This window comes from Mesoplodon densirostris, chromosome 2, assembly GCF_025265405.1.
Source record: "Mesoplodon densirostris isolate mMesDen1 chromosome 2, mMesDen1 primary haplotype, whole genome shotgun sequence".
NCBI classification, from domain to species: Eukaryota; Metazoa; Chordata; class Mammalia; order Artiodactyla; family Ziphiidae; genus Mesoplodon; species Mesoplodon densirostris.
This window is the reverse complement of record NC_082662.1, coordinates 28,316,958-28,331,902: the sequence shown is the minus strand read 5'-3', so window position 1 is coordinate 28,331,902 and position 14,945 is coordinate 28,316,958. Positions and strand designations below refer to the sequence as shown.

The window sequence follows — 14,945 nt, the reverse complement described above, 5'->3', positions numbered from 1 at the left end:
GTGGGGCACAGAGCTTCTTGACAAAGGTGCAAAGAGGCAAATTTTTTGAGACTCTGCACATCTGAAAACATCTTCAGTCTACCTTCACAGATAAGAGTTTAGTTTTCGAATTTTCCATTAAAAGCCATTTCCACTCAAAGCTCTGACAGCTTTGTCCCAGGATCTTTTAGGTTCCAATGTTACTGTTGAGAAATTTAATGCCATTCTCATTCATGAACACTTGTATCTGAGTGGGATTTTCTGAAAACCTTAGAGTCTTGCTTTTATCCCTGATAACGCTGTAATTTCATAATGATATGCCTTGATGGAGATCTTTTTCATTCATTTCTCTGAGCATGGGTCTGGACCACTCAATCTGGAGAATTTTCTTATGTTTTTCTATTGATACTTCCCTCCCCTCTCTTTTCATTGTTCTGCTTAGAACCCCTATTAGCCAGATATTTTGTCTCCTGGACTGAGCTTCTCATTTTCTTACCTTTTATCTCCTATAATCCATCCCTGTGTCTTTTAAAAATTCTCCTTTCCAGAAGATCTTTGATGTTAGCTTCCAACCCTTTCCACTGAAAAAATTAAATCAGCTATCACTGTTTTAATTTCAAAAGCACTTTTCTGTTCTGATTTTTAAAAATAATCATAAGGCATATTGTATTATTTTTAAAATAGAGTGGCTTCTCTTAGCTCCCTGAAAATGTTATGCTCTCTCTTTTTAGTTCTTTTTTTTACCTTTGTTTTCTGTTTTTGTTTTTTTTGGCCACGCTGCGGGACTTGCAGGATCTCAGTTCCCTGGCCAGGGACTGAACCTAAGCCACAGCAGTGAAAGCCCAGAATCCTAACCATTAGGCCACCAGCGAACTCCCTTACCTTTGTTTTGATCTGTGTCTTTCTTGTTGGAGATTGTCCATTTCCATTAAACATTAAGTCTTAAAAGTTGATTGGAAACTCTTTGTGAAAGGGCATAATCATAGGGTAATTTTCATTGGTACCTCCAAGTGCCTTTGGGGCATTTCATTTTCTTCAGAGAACCCTCCAAATTCCTGCCTCTTGTGTAGAGTCTAGCTGCTGGCCTTGGGTGTGGATGTGTATTTCACTTAATGCCCATTTTCCATCAGTACCCTCATCTCCACAATCCTTATGCACGGTCTGTATGTTTCTCCAGAGAAAGTACCTCCTATCTCCTATAGAACTGTCTGTGGCCCCTGGCTTTGTGGGGCCAGGATAGGAGCTACTTCTCATAACAGCCCCTTGCTTTCATCTCTCTTCAGCCCCATCTTCCATCCTCAGCATCTGGCACCCCCTGAGAACTTCAGGCTCTGCAGGGGGAAATGGTTTGCTTCTTGTTGATTGGCAGACATTTCAACGTGATCTTCCACTCCTCTGCTAAGGCATTACCATTCCTCCACCACACTTCTGCCCTTTTATATAGCAGATGAAATTGCTGGCTTCTCCTGATTTCATTGAGAATGGAGTTCGTATAGATGTTTTTACTCTCCTTCTTACTTGGGGGTAAATTTCAAGAGAAAAAGGGCAGAAACATCTTCACCATCTTGAAACCACAAGTGTACGTGAAGTATACATTAAGCCTCTATTAAGACTACATTTTCCTTTAATCCTCAGAACTATTAACATTACCATTAGTAGAACTGAGGTTCAGAGTGGTTAAATTCTCTGCCCAACATCAGAGTTGGAAAGTGGCTAAGAACACTTGTCTGGCCAAGGGCAACTCCCTTATTCTCTCCTGCCCCCAAGCACTCTGAGATCCAGAGAGGGTGGTAAACTATGGCCCAGCCTGGGTTAATACCTAGAGGTACAACATGAGGAAGCCCTTTGGGGAACAAAAGAGGTCCTGCATTGGTGAGAACTTCTAACCAGTGTCTCTCAGTCAGTGGAGAGTCTAGACTGTTAACCAAGGATATCAACAAGAAACACGATGTGCTAGAAGTGGGGTGAGCCTTGGGGAAAGGGGCTGAAGAATTCAGGGGGAAATCTTAGACTTAGACCATGGAGAAAGGAGAAGGCATAAGTCCTAAGAGAACTTGGGAGAGAAATTGGTTTCCAGGGACCCAGGAAGAAAGGCCAATTGTGTCACACTGTGAAGGCAAGAGAAATGCTCTTGTGAGCCCTGGACTTAAGCTCATCCCAAGACACTGGTGGCTTACAGAGTCCTAGCCTCTTGCTGCAATCAGGATTGGGCTGCTAACATTCCCCAGACCTAGCCCTCACTGGCCTCAGCCAGGGTGGGCCCGAGCTTTCATGAGAGGAACAGGACTGGTAATACAGCAACTTAGAACTGACAATGTTGGTCCATCTGTACGTGCATGGCTCATTTTTTAGACCCAAGAGGAGGTCTTTACATTAAACCTCTGTTTAATTTCATCTTATGATGGTTTGCCTAAGGATAGCACATGAGTTTCATTTCATAGACTGTCCCTGATCAGTGATGGCTGCCGGGACCACCATAGGGAGAATGATTCTGTGACTTTGCCCAGGCTCAGGGGATCAGCTGCTTAATGATGCCTGCCATGGGTGTTGAATAGGAGAATTACGGTATATGTGCATCACTGACTCAGGCCACCTCCTCTTCCCAGATTTGTGTCCTCCATTAATGTGATCAAGATGCTCTCAATGTCCTCATTAAAGTCACTGATAAAAGCTGATTGAGAATGATCCAGGGACAGTGCCATTGGGAGCAGTTCTGAGACTGACCTCTAGCTTGGCATCGATCTACAATGACTGGCTATAGTCTATCACATTCAGGATTATTTTTAGAATTGATTTTCAGGTCACTTTTTCCCATCTCATGTCCAAGAGAGACTTTTTCTGTAATCGCCACCTGGATAGGGCAGAGCAGGATGCACTTCTTTTACATCAATTCCAGAGATGCATAAACTGGGCTATTGAGAAGTGAGTGGATCACAGAAGAGAAGAGATAAGCCCTCTAGTGTATAATCCCTGGGATCCCTTATTTACAGAGCAGCATTTGGAGGACTGTAGCCCGTGGTGTCTCTTCATGTCCTCAGTAAACTTTGAGCCTCATGGGGGGGAAAGGAGCAGTGAAGATCACGCAGAACATTACAGAAAGTAACAGGCACACTCCATTTCAAGCAGCTCATACTTTTATCAGAAAATACAGACTTTCTAAATTAAGTGTCTTATGTCTATTTTACCAACAACAACAAAACCAAAAATCTCTCATGTTAGCTAAATACAGATACATATATGGATGAGCAAGTGAGTATGAATCCGAGGGGTGTGTGTGCAGTCTGTGCTGTGTGTGAGGGCTGGCTCTGTGTGTGTGTGTGTGTGTGTGTGTGTGTGTGTGTGTGAGTGTTGGTCCATGGATGCGTCTGGCCTTGCTGTTTTCTGTCTGTGACCTGGTTGGAACCTTGGCTCTCCAAACTTCATACCAAGCTGTTGCAGAATCCAGAATTCCAGAGCCCTTAGCCCTGCTCCAAGGGCTAAGGTAGGAGGAGGGAGATGAGAAGGAGATCTAAAAATGTGTGTCATTCCCACTAGAGGAAAAATAGGGGCTGTTCATCAGGGGCCCACCGGATGTCGAGCCAAACCTGGAGGAGAAAGAAAATGACGTTGTGATAGAATTCCTGATGTCGGCAGAGATATTAGGGAAAGTAGTATATTAATTTTGGGGCTGTCAAAAACTGAGAAGATCATGACAGGCTTGGAAGCTGAAAGCTTTAGCAATAATGTAAAAAGTTTTGGCTCTGGGAAAATAAAATATTGAAATGATAAAATTGGAGGATAATAAAGAGTTTCTTCCTTAGGTCAGGAAAGCCCTGGCAGCCTGTAGGGGCTATTTCCACCCAGCCTATGCTCTCTCCATATCCAAGACCAAAGACTAAGGAGCCTCTCTGGATCTAAGCACCTTACCTGTGGGTCTGTAGCCCCTCTACCTGTCTTAGAGGACCCTGTGTGTCCCTAAGGAAATTCCACAACATCAGAGAACTCATAGCCACGTCCTAGGGTGAGATCTCAGAGTCCGGACAATCCCAGGGTTCCTGATTCCCTTCTCAGCACCAAGCTAGATCAGACCCTCCATTTCACACCAATCTGGCAGGTAAGCCCTGAGGCATCCCTGACTGCCTGGAGCTCTGCTAGACCCTCAGGGAAGGAAGTGCCGGGAAGATTTGAGCCTCACCCTCCGAGAGCAGGAAAACACACCCTTCTGCTTTTTCTCCCTGGCACACTGCGAATTCATACTTCAAAAGAGAGTTCAAAAGCCATCTCCTCTGTGAAGCCTTCCCCAACCTCTCCAGATGGAATCATTTACTCACACTTGGGATCCTACTGCAATTTCTTTCCCCATCTGCTAGGATACTTTGAATGAATGGAACAGAGCTCAAGACAAATTGCTGCAGAGCAAATAGCTAGATATAGTCTAATCCAGGGATTCTCCGTCACTTTTCAGCTGGGCGGAAGCATATTACAGAAGATGCTCACATTCGTGGCGCCCTCCCATGAATTGATGAAACAAAAAAGGGGGGGGAGGGGAAGAAGTGATGGGAACAAACCAGGTGCATTAATTTGTAATGCCTCAGCTGGTATGTGTATCTGTTGCTCGCTGTGAGCAGCCATGGACAAGTGAGGCTTTGGGTTGTTTGAGTCCCTTCTCACAAAAATAAATTTCATGAGAGCAGGGACACTGTCTGGACTGTTCACCATTTGACTCTCAGCACTCAGGCCAGGACCTGGCACCAGGTAGGTGCCCAATAAGCAATTAATGTCAGTGGTAACCCCACCTCTTTTTCTTTTTTTCAAAAATCATATCGGAAAAGAAACGATTAAAAGTGATGTTATTATAAGGACACTCTGAATTCTACTCTGATTTATAAAATAAAGGCTGTAACCCATACTCGAGTATTTAATAATTACCGGTAACCAATTACTCATGACACACCTTGTATCTGATTGCCACACCCCACACATCTGAGCCCTTCATGATGAGAAATTCTGATCAGATCTACTGCCAAGGGTATGGTCTAAACAGGATGTAAACTAGAGGGCCAGGAAGAGAGGTAATCCATGTGGACTATAGTTATCCAGGAAGGCTTCCTGGAGGAAGAAGAGGGGCTTAACCTGCCTCACGAGCATGGTGAACGGTCCTGGTTTGCCTGGGACAGTTTCTACACTGTCCAGTAATAATTCCAGTGTAATTATCATTTGTGCTCTTTTTAACGCTCAGGCTTATTGTTCTTTGGAAGATATATGGCATTGTTATCCTGCCCTGATGGATATATGCAAATGAACTTGGCAGAGGGCAGGAAGGACTCCCCTCCTCCTTTCCTGAGAACACGGAGGCCACCTACTCCTTCCTCTCCCACCTCATACAGTTTAGTCCCTTGGTTCCTGACCCAGAGGAAGCACTGAGGCCCCTGGTCTCCCAGACTAAACTCTCCACCTACGCCCTTCTACCCCTCCCCGACCCAGGCAGCCTCTCCCGGACCTTGTTCCATCCAGCACAGCTGGTAAACCTCAACTCCACTCCTGTGCCCCCTACATTCCATCCTACAGTGCCCAGGTTTTCTTGCCATACTGTCATCCCTCCCTCTCTTCTTCTGGCTCCCACACTCCACACTCTCCTGCTTTTCCTCCCACCCTTTAGATCCTTTGTTGGTGCCTCCCCATCTCCCCAACCCCTCTACATGTGGGAGACCCAGGGCTCAGTCCTTGGGCCTCCTCTCTTCTCCATGTACATGTGCTCCTGGGCGATCTCATCCCATGCCATGCCTTTAAGTATCATCTATATGCTAATGACTCCCAAATTTATATTATCAGCCACCACTTCTCCCCTGAGCCCCAGACTCAGATATCCACCTGCCTATCAACTGCTCCACGCAAGTGTCTAACGGGCATCTCAAATTTCACATATGCAAAACCAAACTCCTGATCAACAGATCCTTGCCATCATCATCTGGACCCTAGAATGTTGGCATTGCCAGTCACCTGGACACTCAAGTCAGAAACCTAGGAATCACGCTTGACTCCCCTCTTTTCCTCATTCCACATCCAACCATCATCAATTCCCATCAATGCTACCAAGAAAATAGATGCTCCACATCTTTTCTCTTACCTCCTTCCCATGGTCACTGCCCTAGTCTACGCCACCAGCACCTCTTGCTTGGATAGCTAAAAAGGCTCCCATCCTGGTCCCCTCCATCAGCTCTTACCAGTCAGTCCACTCTTCGTAGGTCGATCAACACCATCTTCCTTACACGGAGAATTAGAACATTCATGGCCTCCCGCTGCTCTTCCTTCCCTTGCCTCCCAGGCCCTGCCACCTCTCCGATGTCAATTCTCTCTCCTCCACTCTCTCTCCTCCACTCACTGTGCTCCAGCTACATTTCCCACCTCGGGGCCACTGCACTTTCGATTCTTTCTGCCCAGAGTGCTCATCACCCATATATACACATGGTTCATTCTCTCGTTTTATTCAGATCTCGGCTCCAGAGAGGTCCCTTATTCCCTCCCCGCTTATCCCTTGTACCTGACAGGTATGATGCTTATTTACTTCCGTATTGTCTAGTTCTCCTCCTGGAATGATGGAAGTAAACACTTTGTCTTGTTCACTCCAGTAACCAGTGCCTAGAGCAGTGCCGGGCCCGCAGAAGAGGCAACGAACGTTTTGTGAATGAACGAATCATCCCTTTGGGGGACACGGGCCTGCACTCCTCGCCTCGCTTTTCCGACCTCACTTACCTGGTCTTTCCACCCTCTTAGGCCACCATTCCACCCTGCTGACTGCTGCTACTCCCCATCACTCTCCTCCTTTGCCCACCGTGTCCCCAGCTGGCCGCAGGCTCTCTCCCACTTCTAAGGCTGCTCCTTCCTCAGTCTCCTGCTCACTCCTTTTCCTCTCCTGCTCCTCAGAAGACAGCCAGAGACCAGGTCCCAACCCTCAGCTCTTATGGCTCCCAATCAGCGCTTCCCCGACCGCTGACTGGTGAGAACTTGGAACCACGCTGCCTCCCAAGGACATCAGGTCCTGGCTTCTGCAGTAACTCTCTCTTCCCTCGAGCCCAGAGTCACAGCATGGAAGGGGCACATCTGCTGGCCTGCAGGTAGGCTGTCTTCCCTCTGCCGTCTCATCTACTCTCACCTCCGGGGAGGTGAGAACCTCTCTTACAGACCCTGCAGTCACCTCCAGACTATGCCCTCTCTTCCCTCCTGTTTCTCTCCCCTCCAGCCCATCAATTCACTCCAACGTTCACAAATCTGCATTGGATCCCCAGGCCTACCAGTCAGAGCCTTTAATAATCCAAGCCCAGCCTCCCTTTTCCTATTTTCCACCTTGTTCAGGGATAAATCTAATACCTCAACCAGACGCCTTTATTCCACAGGCCTCAAGCCCACCATGCACCTTCCCACCTGAGGGCCTCATTCCCCTAGTCACTGCTCACTGGACCCTCCCCATCCTGCAGCTCTCATTGTCCACCCAGCAGGGATCCTCCCCCTGTCCTCGGGACACTCGGATGGTCTTCACTTTGTCACGGCATTAACATCGTTGTGTCCCCTCTCATCCACTCTCATCTCTGAAGGGAGGAACCATGTCCTATTCATGGATGGTGCCCCACAGGCTAAATTCACCGTAACTATGTGAACTGATGCAGCGCTTTCCAGGCTGCATTGGCGGAACACACCATGATATGCTCTACAAGAAAAGGGGAAAAAGGAGAGGAAGGAGGGAGGGAGGGAGGAAGGGAGGGAGGACGGGAGGAAAGAAGGGAGGGAGGGAGGGATGGAGGAAGGGAAAGAAAAAGAGAACTAAAGAAATAAGGGGTCATGGGTTTTATATTCAAATAACGCTATTGACCAGCTTCTTGAATGTTCTCCATGAGCTCCAGTAAATTAAATAATCTGCAAATTCCAACAGTTAAGAAATCTGTTTATCTTTGTTTCTACCTTTCTTTTCTCAAACAGATCTGACTATGGAAACCTCTTTCCAGCATTTATCCCTCTATCAAGACATTCATGGGAAACACTGATTGAAAGGGTCCCAGTCCAGGACACCCGGCTGACACTACAGTGAGGGGCTGTGATGGGGAGGAAGGGAATCTATGTCAGGTTGGGGAGTTTGGTCCCAATCCTGTAAAGGGAGGTTCTCAAACTGGAGCACACGTTCCCCAGGATGTGCCTGGGACACTTGGATTCTCAGGACTGACACAGCACCACCCGCCTTGCAGGGCATCAGCCGTGAAGGTTTGGTGGGTGGGAATGAGCAGCTGCGTGGTGTTACATTAAAACAACAAACACCAATTTCTTACTGACTGGCATGAAAACTTTGTATGGAACTGTCAGCTAAAATGTTGAGTTTGTCTTGGCTGCTGGCTGCTAAGCTCCTCTCCTCTGCTGTTTGGGGTATTTTGGGGGAAAAGTGTGAGCAGCCTGATAAGCAGTGAGAGGCCCTTCAGCAGGGCCGGGTGCGAACTCACTGGGCTGTTGGAAGGATTAGCCCGGCAAGGAGCTCAGGAGGCAGTAAGTGGGGGAAAGAGCTGTAAGAAGATTACCTGGCCGTGGCCTGCTGGAAACCAGGCAAATGCGGAAAGGCATATGCGTCCCACTCCACTACCTGCCACCTGCTATGGGTGGTGCGCTCATCCACTACTGACCATGCAGCTGCATTTCTGCACCATGCTGAGGACCCCAGTCCTGACTGGGCCTGCCAAAGGGCCCCCCCAGGCCCAGATCAGGCTCACCTCCACATCAGCTCCACTGGGACCCACAAGGCACAGGGTCTGCCCTCCCCACAGCCAAGGAATATATGTACCAAGAGAGCAGCAGTGAGGCCCAGTGCGCCCACCTCTCCTCTCCAGCAGCTTTCGGGATACGAGGTGAATTTCCAGTGTGGGCTGAGGACTCACCCATTCGCCTCGGGGAAGAGGTACTGCAGCCCATCTCCTGCCATGGGGCAAGGGTCTCGGGGATTTCTGGCCAGCTTCTGAGGTGTCCTCTGAGGGTACGGATAGTTGGACTGGACGAAGGGGATGTAGCTCAGCAGGGGGGTGGAGGAAGAGCAGAAAATCTGCTGTCCCATCTGCTGTGGGTTGTATGGCATCACCTGCATGGCAGAGAGGAGACAGGGGCTAGAGGAGAGGACAGAGGTCCAGCAGAGCCCGCTGCCACTAAACTTCGCAGTCCCCCAACCCTGACCCTAACCTGAGGCCCCACCCCTCAGCCCCTGTGCCCCTCAGTCACTGTGGGGTGCATAGGAGGCAATGTGTTGGACGGGGATGAAGCACGGGGCTCAGCTTCTATATGTGAGACTGGTAAGTTATTTAATTTATCTGTGTCTCAGTTTCCTTATCCATAAAATGGGCAAATGTCATCTCCATTGAATGAGGACTGAGTCAGCTGAAATAAGTAGAGAGACTGGCACATAATAAATAGCAAAGGAATATTATTTGCGTTATTTCCATTCTCTTCTCTGTCCCCTGCCTCACCCTCAGTCAATAACCATCTCAAAAGCCCCTGGTTCATTTTTAAGTCTTTTACAATCTCAGTAAAGGTTGCTGGGATTTATACATCCCTGGCTTCTAGCTCAGGATCTCAACAGACCCCAAGTCCAAGACAGCTCTTCCCAGTGGAAATTCCTGTGACGGATGATGGAAATCTTCTGGGTCTGTACCACCCAATATGGTAGTCACCAGACACAAGTGTGGCTACTGAGCACTTGAAGTGTGGCTAGTGGGACTGAATTTCAAATTTTACTCAGTTCTGATTTCAATGTAAATAGCCAAATGTGGCTGGTGGTTATGGTACTGGGCAGTGTGAGTGAGGAGAAAGGCCAAATGGGGGCACTGGGATTGAGCTCAAACCCTAAGAATAGTAGGAACTCATTGGGTTTGAGACCACCTGGATCAGACCCCCACCAAGAAGCAGGGCTCATACTATCTTGCCCCTGATGAGGCAGGAACTCCACCTGTCTTATTTACTGATTTATCCTTGGCCCTGAGACGGGTGCCTGTCACACAGTAGCTGCTCGATAAATATATGTTAAATGGATAAGTGCAAGAAAGAGAGAGAGAGGAGGAAGGAGGAGGGAGGAAAGAAGAGACTACTAAGTGTCGGCTTGAATATCTAAAATGACAGGGAGCTCATTACATCATGAGCACTGTATTCCACTACTGACAGCTCCAAATGTCTTGTGTGGAGCTGACATCCACCCTCCTGTGTGTTTCGGTCAAAACTCAGGAAATTTCTGGATTTCCACTTTAATAGCATGTCTATAGTCCAAGCTGCTCAGGGGTTGGACGTACTCACCCTGCACACGCTGCACACCCTTATCTAATTTAAAAAGATGACAAAGGTTAGTGCTTATTAAGTGATTACAAGGGTGTGCCAGGCCCTTCATGTGGATTCTCTCATTTAAACTCCAAACAGCCCTGTGAGGTAGGACCATTAGAATCCCCATTCTAGAGATGAGGAAACAGGTTCAGAGAAGTTAAGCAACTTGCTCAATAAGTGTTTCAAGCATCTGAGTTTTGTTGGAATCCCCAGTGTGGCAAGCCCAGAGCCCACGGCCCTGGACTGCACTGCTATGCTTGCTCCCCCTGGAAGCCTGAGCCCCTCCCTCCTGGTCCTCCCCATCTTTCCCCCAGTGGACAGGTAGGATCTGGTGACACTGGACATGGGCACCAAATCCCCAAGAGGGTGAGCTGAAGGTCAGAAAGTGCCAAGAGCTCACAGAGAGACCCCAGGAAGGCACCTCCCAAGACAGACACCAGAGGGTCAGCGTGGCAGAAAAAAAAAAAACAAGTTTTCACAGGGAGGGGACAGTCCTGGACCTGGGAGGAAACTGACATGAAAGAGAAGATATGGGTCCTAGAGCTTATGCAAGCTTTATGCAAAACTGTATCCTAACTACATGTCACTGATAAAATGCATAAAACAGAGCTGGGTATAGGGCTCTGGAACCATCTCCAAGGTATCCTCTTTGCTGACAAAAGCAATGATAGAGCAGTGTGCCCAGAATGCCACATCTGTATAAAAATGCTTGTATAAATAGATATGACTGGAAGGATATCTAAGAAACCAATCACAGTGATTGCCTCTAAGATTTTTAAAATTTTGTACCAGGTTTTTATATTACTGTTTCAAATATACGCATTTACATAACTTTGTCTAAAAGCATTCACTTTGGAGCTAGGTGGATGGAATCACTGCTCGTGGGGTGGAGGGGATGAGACTGAGATTCTGTGAGCCTGACTCTCTCATCTCAACTTCATCGCAGGATGCAAAAGCTCCTACTGCTGAAAGAGCAGTCCTGGCCCACGTAAGAAAGTAACCTACACTTATGGGCCCTTCTCTACCTTCTGGAACATTCTATCATCCTTCAGAGGTCAGAGGTACAGTTTGCAGAGAAAGGGTAAGGCTCCCCGGGGAGAGAGGAGAGGCGGAGGAGTCTGTGGGTTTGAGTGTGGGTTTGATCTGTCCACCTGATTTTGAGGTTGCAAGGCCAGCCTGAGAATGTAGCCGGTCCTCAGCTCCCTTCCTCACACCCCCATCCCTGCCCCTAGATACTCAAAACCTCTGGAAGTGTTGTTTTGTGTTTTGTGTGTGTGTGTGTGGGCCCACACGCATGCAGTTTGGCATGCATGTCTATAACTGTATCTTTATTTGTGTCTGGGTGTGTGTTTGTATTTTTGTCTCTGCTGCTTTCTTTTGATACTGTATTTTTGTGTGTCTGTATACAAGAGGCAGTAAGGCACGGTTATTGGGAACATGGACCCTGAAGCCAGGCGGCTCAAGGTCAAACCCCAATCTGCCATTGTGTTACTGTCAAGTAGATATTGACCCCCGACCTATCCGTGGGAGTAGAGGGTGCAGATTCAGCTAACAAAAATATGTAACACGCAGTTAAATTTGAATTTCAGATAAACAGCAAGGTTTTTTGTTTTTTGGTTTTTTTTTAGTATAAGTATGGTCCATGTAGTATTTGGGACATAGCTCTGCTAAAATATTATTCACCATTTATCTGAAATTTAAATTTAGCTAGGTGTCTGGTATTTTAACTGACAAACTGACATGGAAGGGATATGACTCCCAGCCCCACTGATGCTGGGCAGGCCATGTGATTTGCTTTGGCCCGTGGAAGGCAGGTGTGCATTACCACGCCCCAGCTCTGAGCTGAGCCCCTCAGAGACATTGGGTGTTTCTGCTCAGCCCTTCCGCCATCCAACATGGCAGGAGCAAAAGTGACTGTATCTTCAGCACAGGCCCAAAAGGGGGACATGTGAAACAGGCTTGAACCCAATCCCAGTCCTGTTCAGCCAACCTGTAGATCCGTGGGTAAAAAAATAAATATTTTATTGCTGAAAGCCTCTGAGACATTGAGGCCATTTGTTGCCACAGTAAAAGCTAACTTATGTGTTAACTTTATAACTTTGGACAAATTATTTAATCTCTCTCCATTTCCTCATCTCTAATCCGTAAGGTAGATTATAGGGTAGCTCTGAAGGTTAAATTAATGTGGGTAAGGCCCTTAGAGAAGGGCCTGGCACACAGTAAGGGCTCTGTAAGTGCCAGCTGGTATTATCACCTGGGGACACTAGTTTGTGTCCACATGCATGTTGGTGTTTCTGTCTGTACTGTGGGGTCAAGCACGGGCTGGAAAGTGTAGCTGGTGACCAGCTAGACAAAGACAGGGGAACAGACAACCTTCTGACCTGAAGGCCTTTGCGGAGCTGAGACAGAGGCGAGGAGGTCAGCTACTCACCTGTTGGGAGTAACACCCCAGCTGGGGGTGCAGGGTCTGCTGGTAGGGCATCATGGCTGCCTGCTGCGGATACAGGCCCTGGGGAGAGAAGGGGGATGCTCAGTGCTGTGGGGCAGTGGGCTCCCAGCCAGAGAACAGCAGTCACTCAACTCAGCTTCCAGCTCCCTTGCCTGGACCTCCAGACACGTTCGAGTCCGTCCCTCCACACTACTGGCCAGACCCACCAGCTGCCTAGTCCAGCTGGAGTCAGGTCGAGCCAGCCCGCGTCACACCACACAGGAAGCCCCTGGTTAGCAGGATTCATGGCCTTTTTGGTGAATATTTAAGGCAAGAGCTTTAGGAACCCACCTGCCTCTTGAATTCCAGATCTGCCCTCTTAGTGTCTGTGTGACCTTGAGCAAGTCACTTCACCTCTCGGAGCCCCTTTTCCCTTGTCTCTAAAATTATGTGTGTTCAAGCCTGCAAAGCCTGTGAAGGTAGCCAGATTATCTTTGTTGCTGTCTATACCCCTTTCCTAAGTGCCTTTCCCCAAACCCCATTCCTGCCCCAAGACGTGAAGTACCCATGTACGTCTTTGTGCATGTGTGTGCTAGTTTGCCTCCATGTTTATTTAAGCACCTCTGCACGTGTGCTTCCATTTGTGTCTGCAGCTGTGTGTTTCTATGTACAAATGTGCAACTATGAACCTAGATGTATTAGTTTTGGTCTCTGCTGCTGTGCATCTATCTGCTCACACATACACCTGTGTCTGTACCTGATGATGAAGACTGACGTGAAGATACATGAATGAATCCATCTAAAGGGCTTAAAACAGTGCAGCACGTAGTAAGGATTCTGCCACCATCTCTCACTGCCACCCCCTGCCCCTGCTACTCCCACCAATTGAAGAGGCTGCCTGGCAGCTCAGCCCAACGGGAAGTAGAAACTTTATTCACAGCTCTGTCCGGGGTGGCCTTAAGTGTCCATGTGTACACACACACACACACACACACACACACACACACAGCAGAACTGCCACTGTGGATGGGGTCAGCCCATGACCCCTCCAGTCCCAGGCTGCCTCTATCTGCCGATCCAGAGTTACCCCCTAAGATGCAGTTCAAAACCCAACGCTCCCCTCAGACCGTATGTCTTTCCAGAAGATTCCATGCCCCAAGATGCTACCTCCATCCTGGGCTCAGCTTGTGCCAATCGTCTAAGTGTTGATGGCAGATGCTGCCCTTGACGACTTCCTCAGAGCCCATGGGCTCCTCCTAAAAGGCTCCGAATCCCTGATGTGGGGTCCTGGGGAAGCCCCCCACCTCTCTCAGCGCCCATCCCCCATGTCCCTGAGAGAGCACATCCTTTCAGGGCCCTCCTTGCTTTCTGCTCCCATGCACCTGCACTTGACCGTGGCCAGGCCTTTCCCACATCCACCAACCCCTTCACCTGAAACCAGTGCACCTGCTCGCCTTTTCTCCAAGCCCTGCTGCCAGGGCAGCCCCACTCACCACCACGACCAGCCTGTGACCCCAGGCGTGGCCTGAACTGGGACAGAGGTGTCAGCCGGATGGAGCCGCCCTGCCTGTTCCCAGCCCCCAGTGGGCTCCAAGGCCGCGTTCTAAGTGTCCCTCCTCTGCTTCACTCCCTCCCCATCAGGGCTCAGCTCTGTTTTCCACAGCCAACTCCCCCAGGGCGCCGTCCTCCCCATGCCCGCCTAGGTGAGGCTACCCCTAGGATCCGTGACCCGCCTGTCCCTGCTCTGTCTTGGGGTGGATTTTCAGGAGATGATGCCATATTCATCAGTATGAGCCACACTGTATGACTTGAAGGAGATTTCTAGTTGTTCAAATTGCAATTCTGTAAAATCACAAGCAAGGGTAAACACACATTCATTCCTCTTTGCTTGAGGCCACGGCCTCTTCCTACGTGCCCTCCCTCCCTAATTGGGAGCAGAGTTCCTTTGTGTCAAGCAGCCCAGGAGCCCCCAGAGTTCCCGTGCGCTAGAGACTTAGTCTTCCACGGCTCTGCGTCCGTCCACAGTGGAGCTCTGAGTAAATTGGATTTGGGATTCATTTTTATTCTTAACACCGAGCAGGAAAAGAGGCTAGGATAGACTGTTCCCCATTTCTCCTCTGTGCCTTCTCAAGGTCGGCTGAGCTCCCTGACACTGTTTCCTAGGAAGATCAGGGCTGAAAAGTAATCATAACCAATATCTATATCATACTTGAGATTTTAC

At 48.5% G+C, this 14,945-nt stretch overlaps 1 protein-coding gene across 1 annotated transcript in view; it reads right to left on the bottom strand.

Moving 5' to 3' along the window:
* Positions 1-3,487: 3,487 nt before the first annotated feature.
* Positions 3,488-14,945, bottom strand: part of C2H1orf94 (chromosome 2 C1orf94 homolog) — a 37,045-nt gene continuing 25,587 nt past the window's right edge. The window contains exons 5-7 of the mRNA XM_060081996.1: positions 12,728-12,805; positions 8,874-9,070; positions 3,488-3,563 (exon numbers count right to left, since the gene is read on the bottom strand). Of these exons, the coding sequence (XP_059937979.1) occupies positions 3,488-3,563; positions 8,874-9,070; positions 12,728-12,805 (351 nt within the window). The remainder of the gene's footprint in view (positions 3,564-8,873; positions 9,071-12,727; positions 12,806-14,945) is intronic.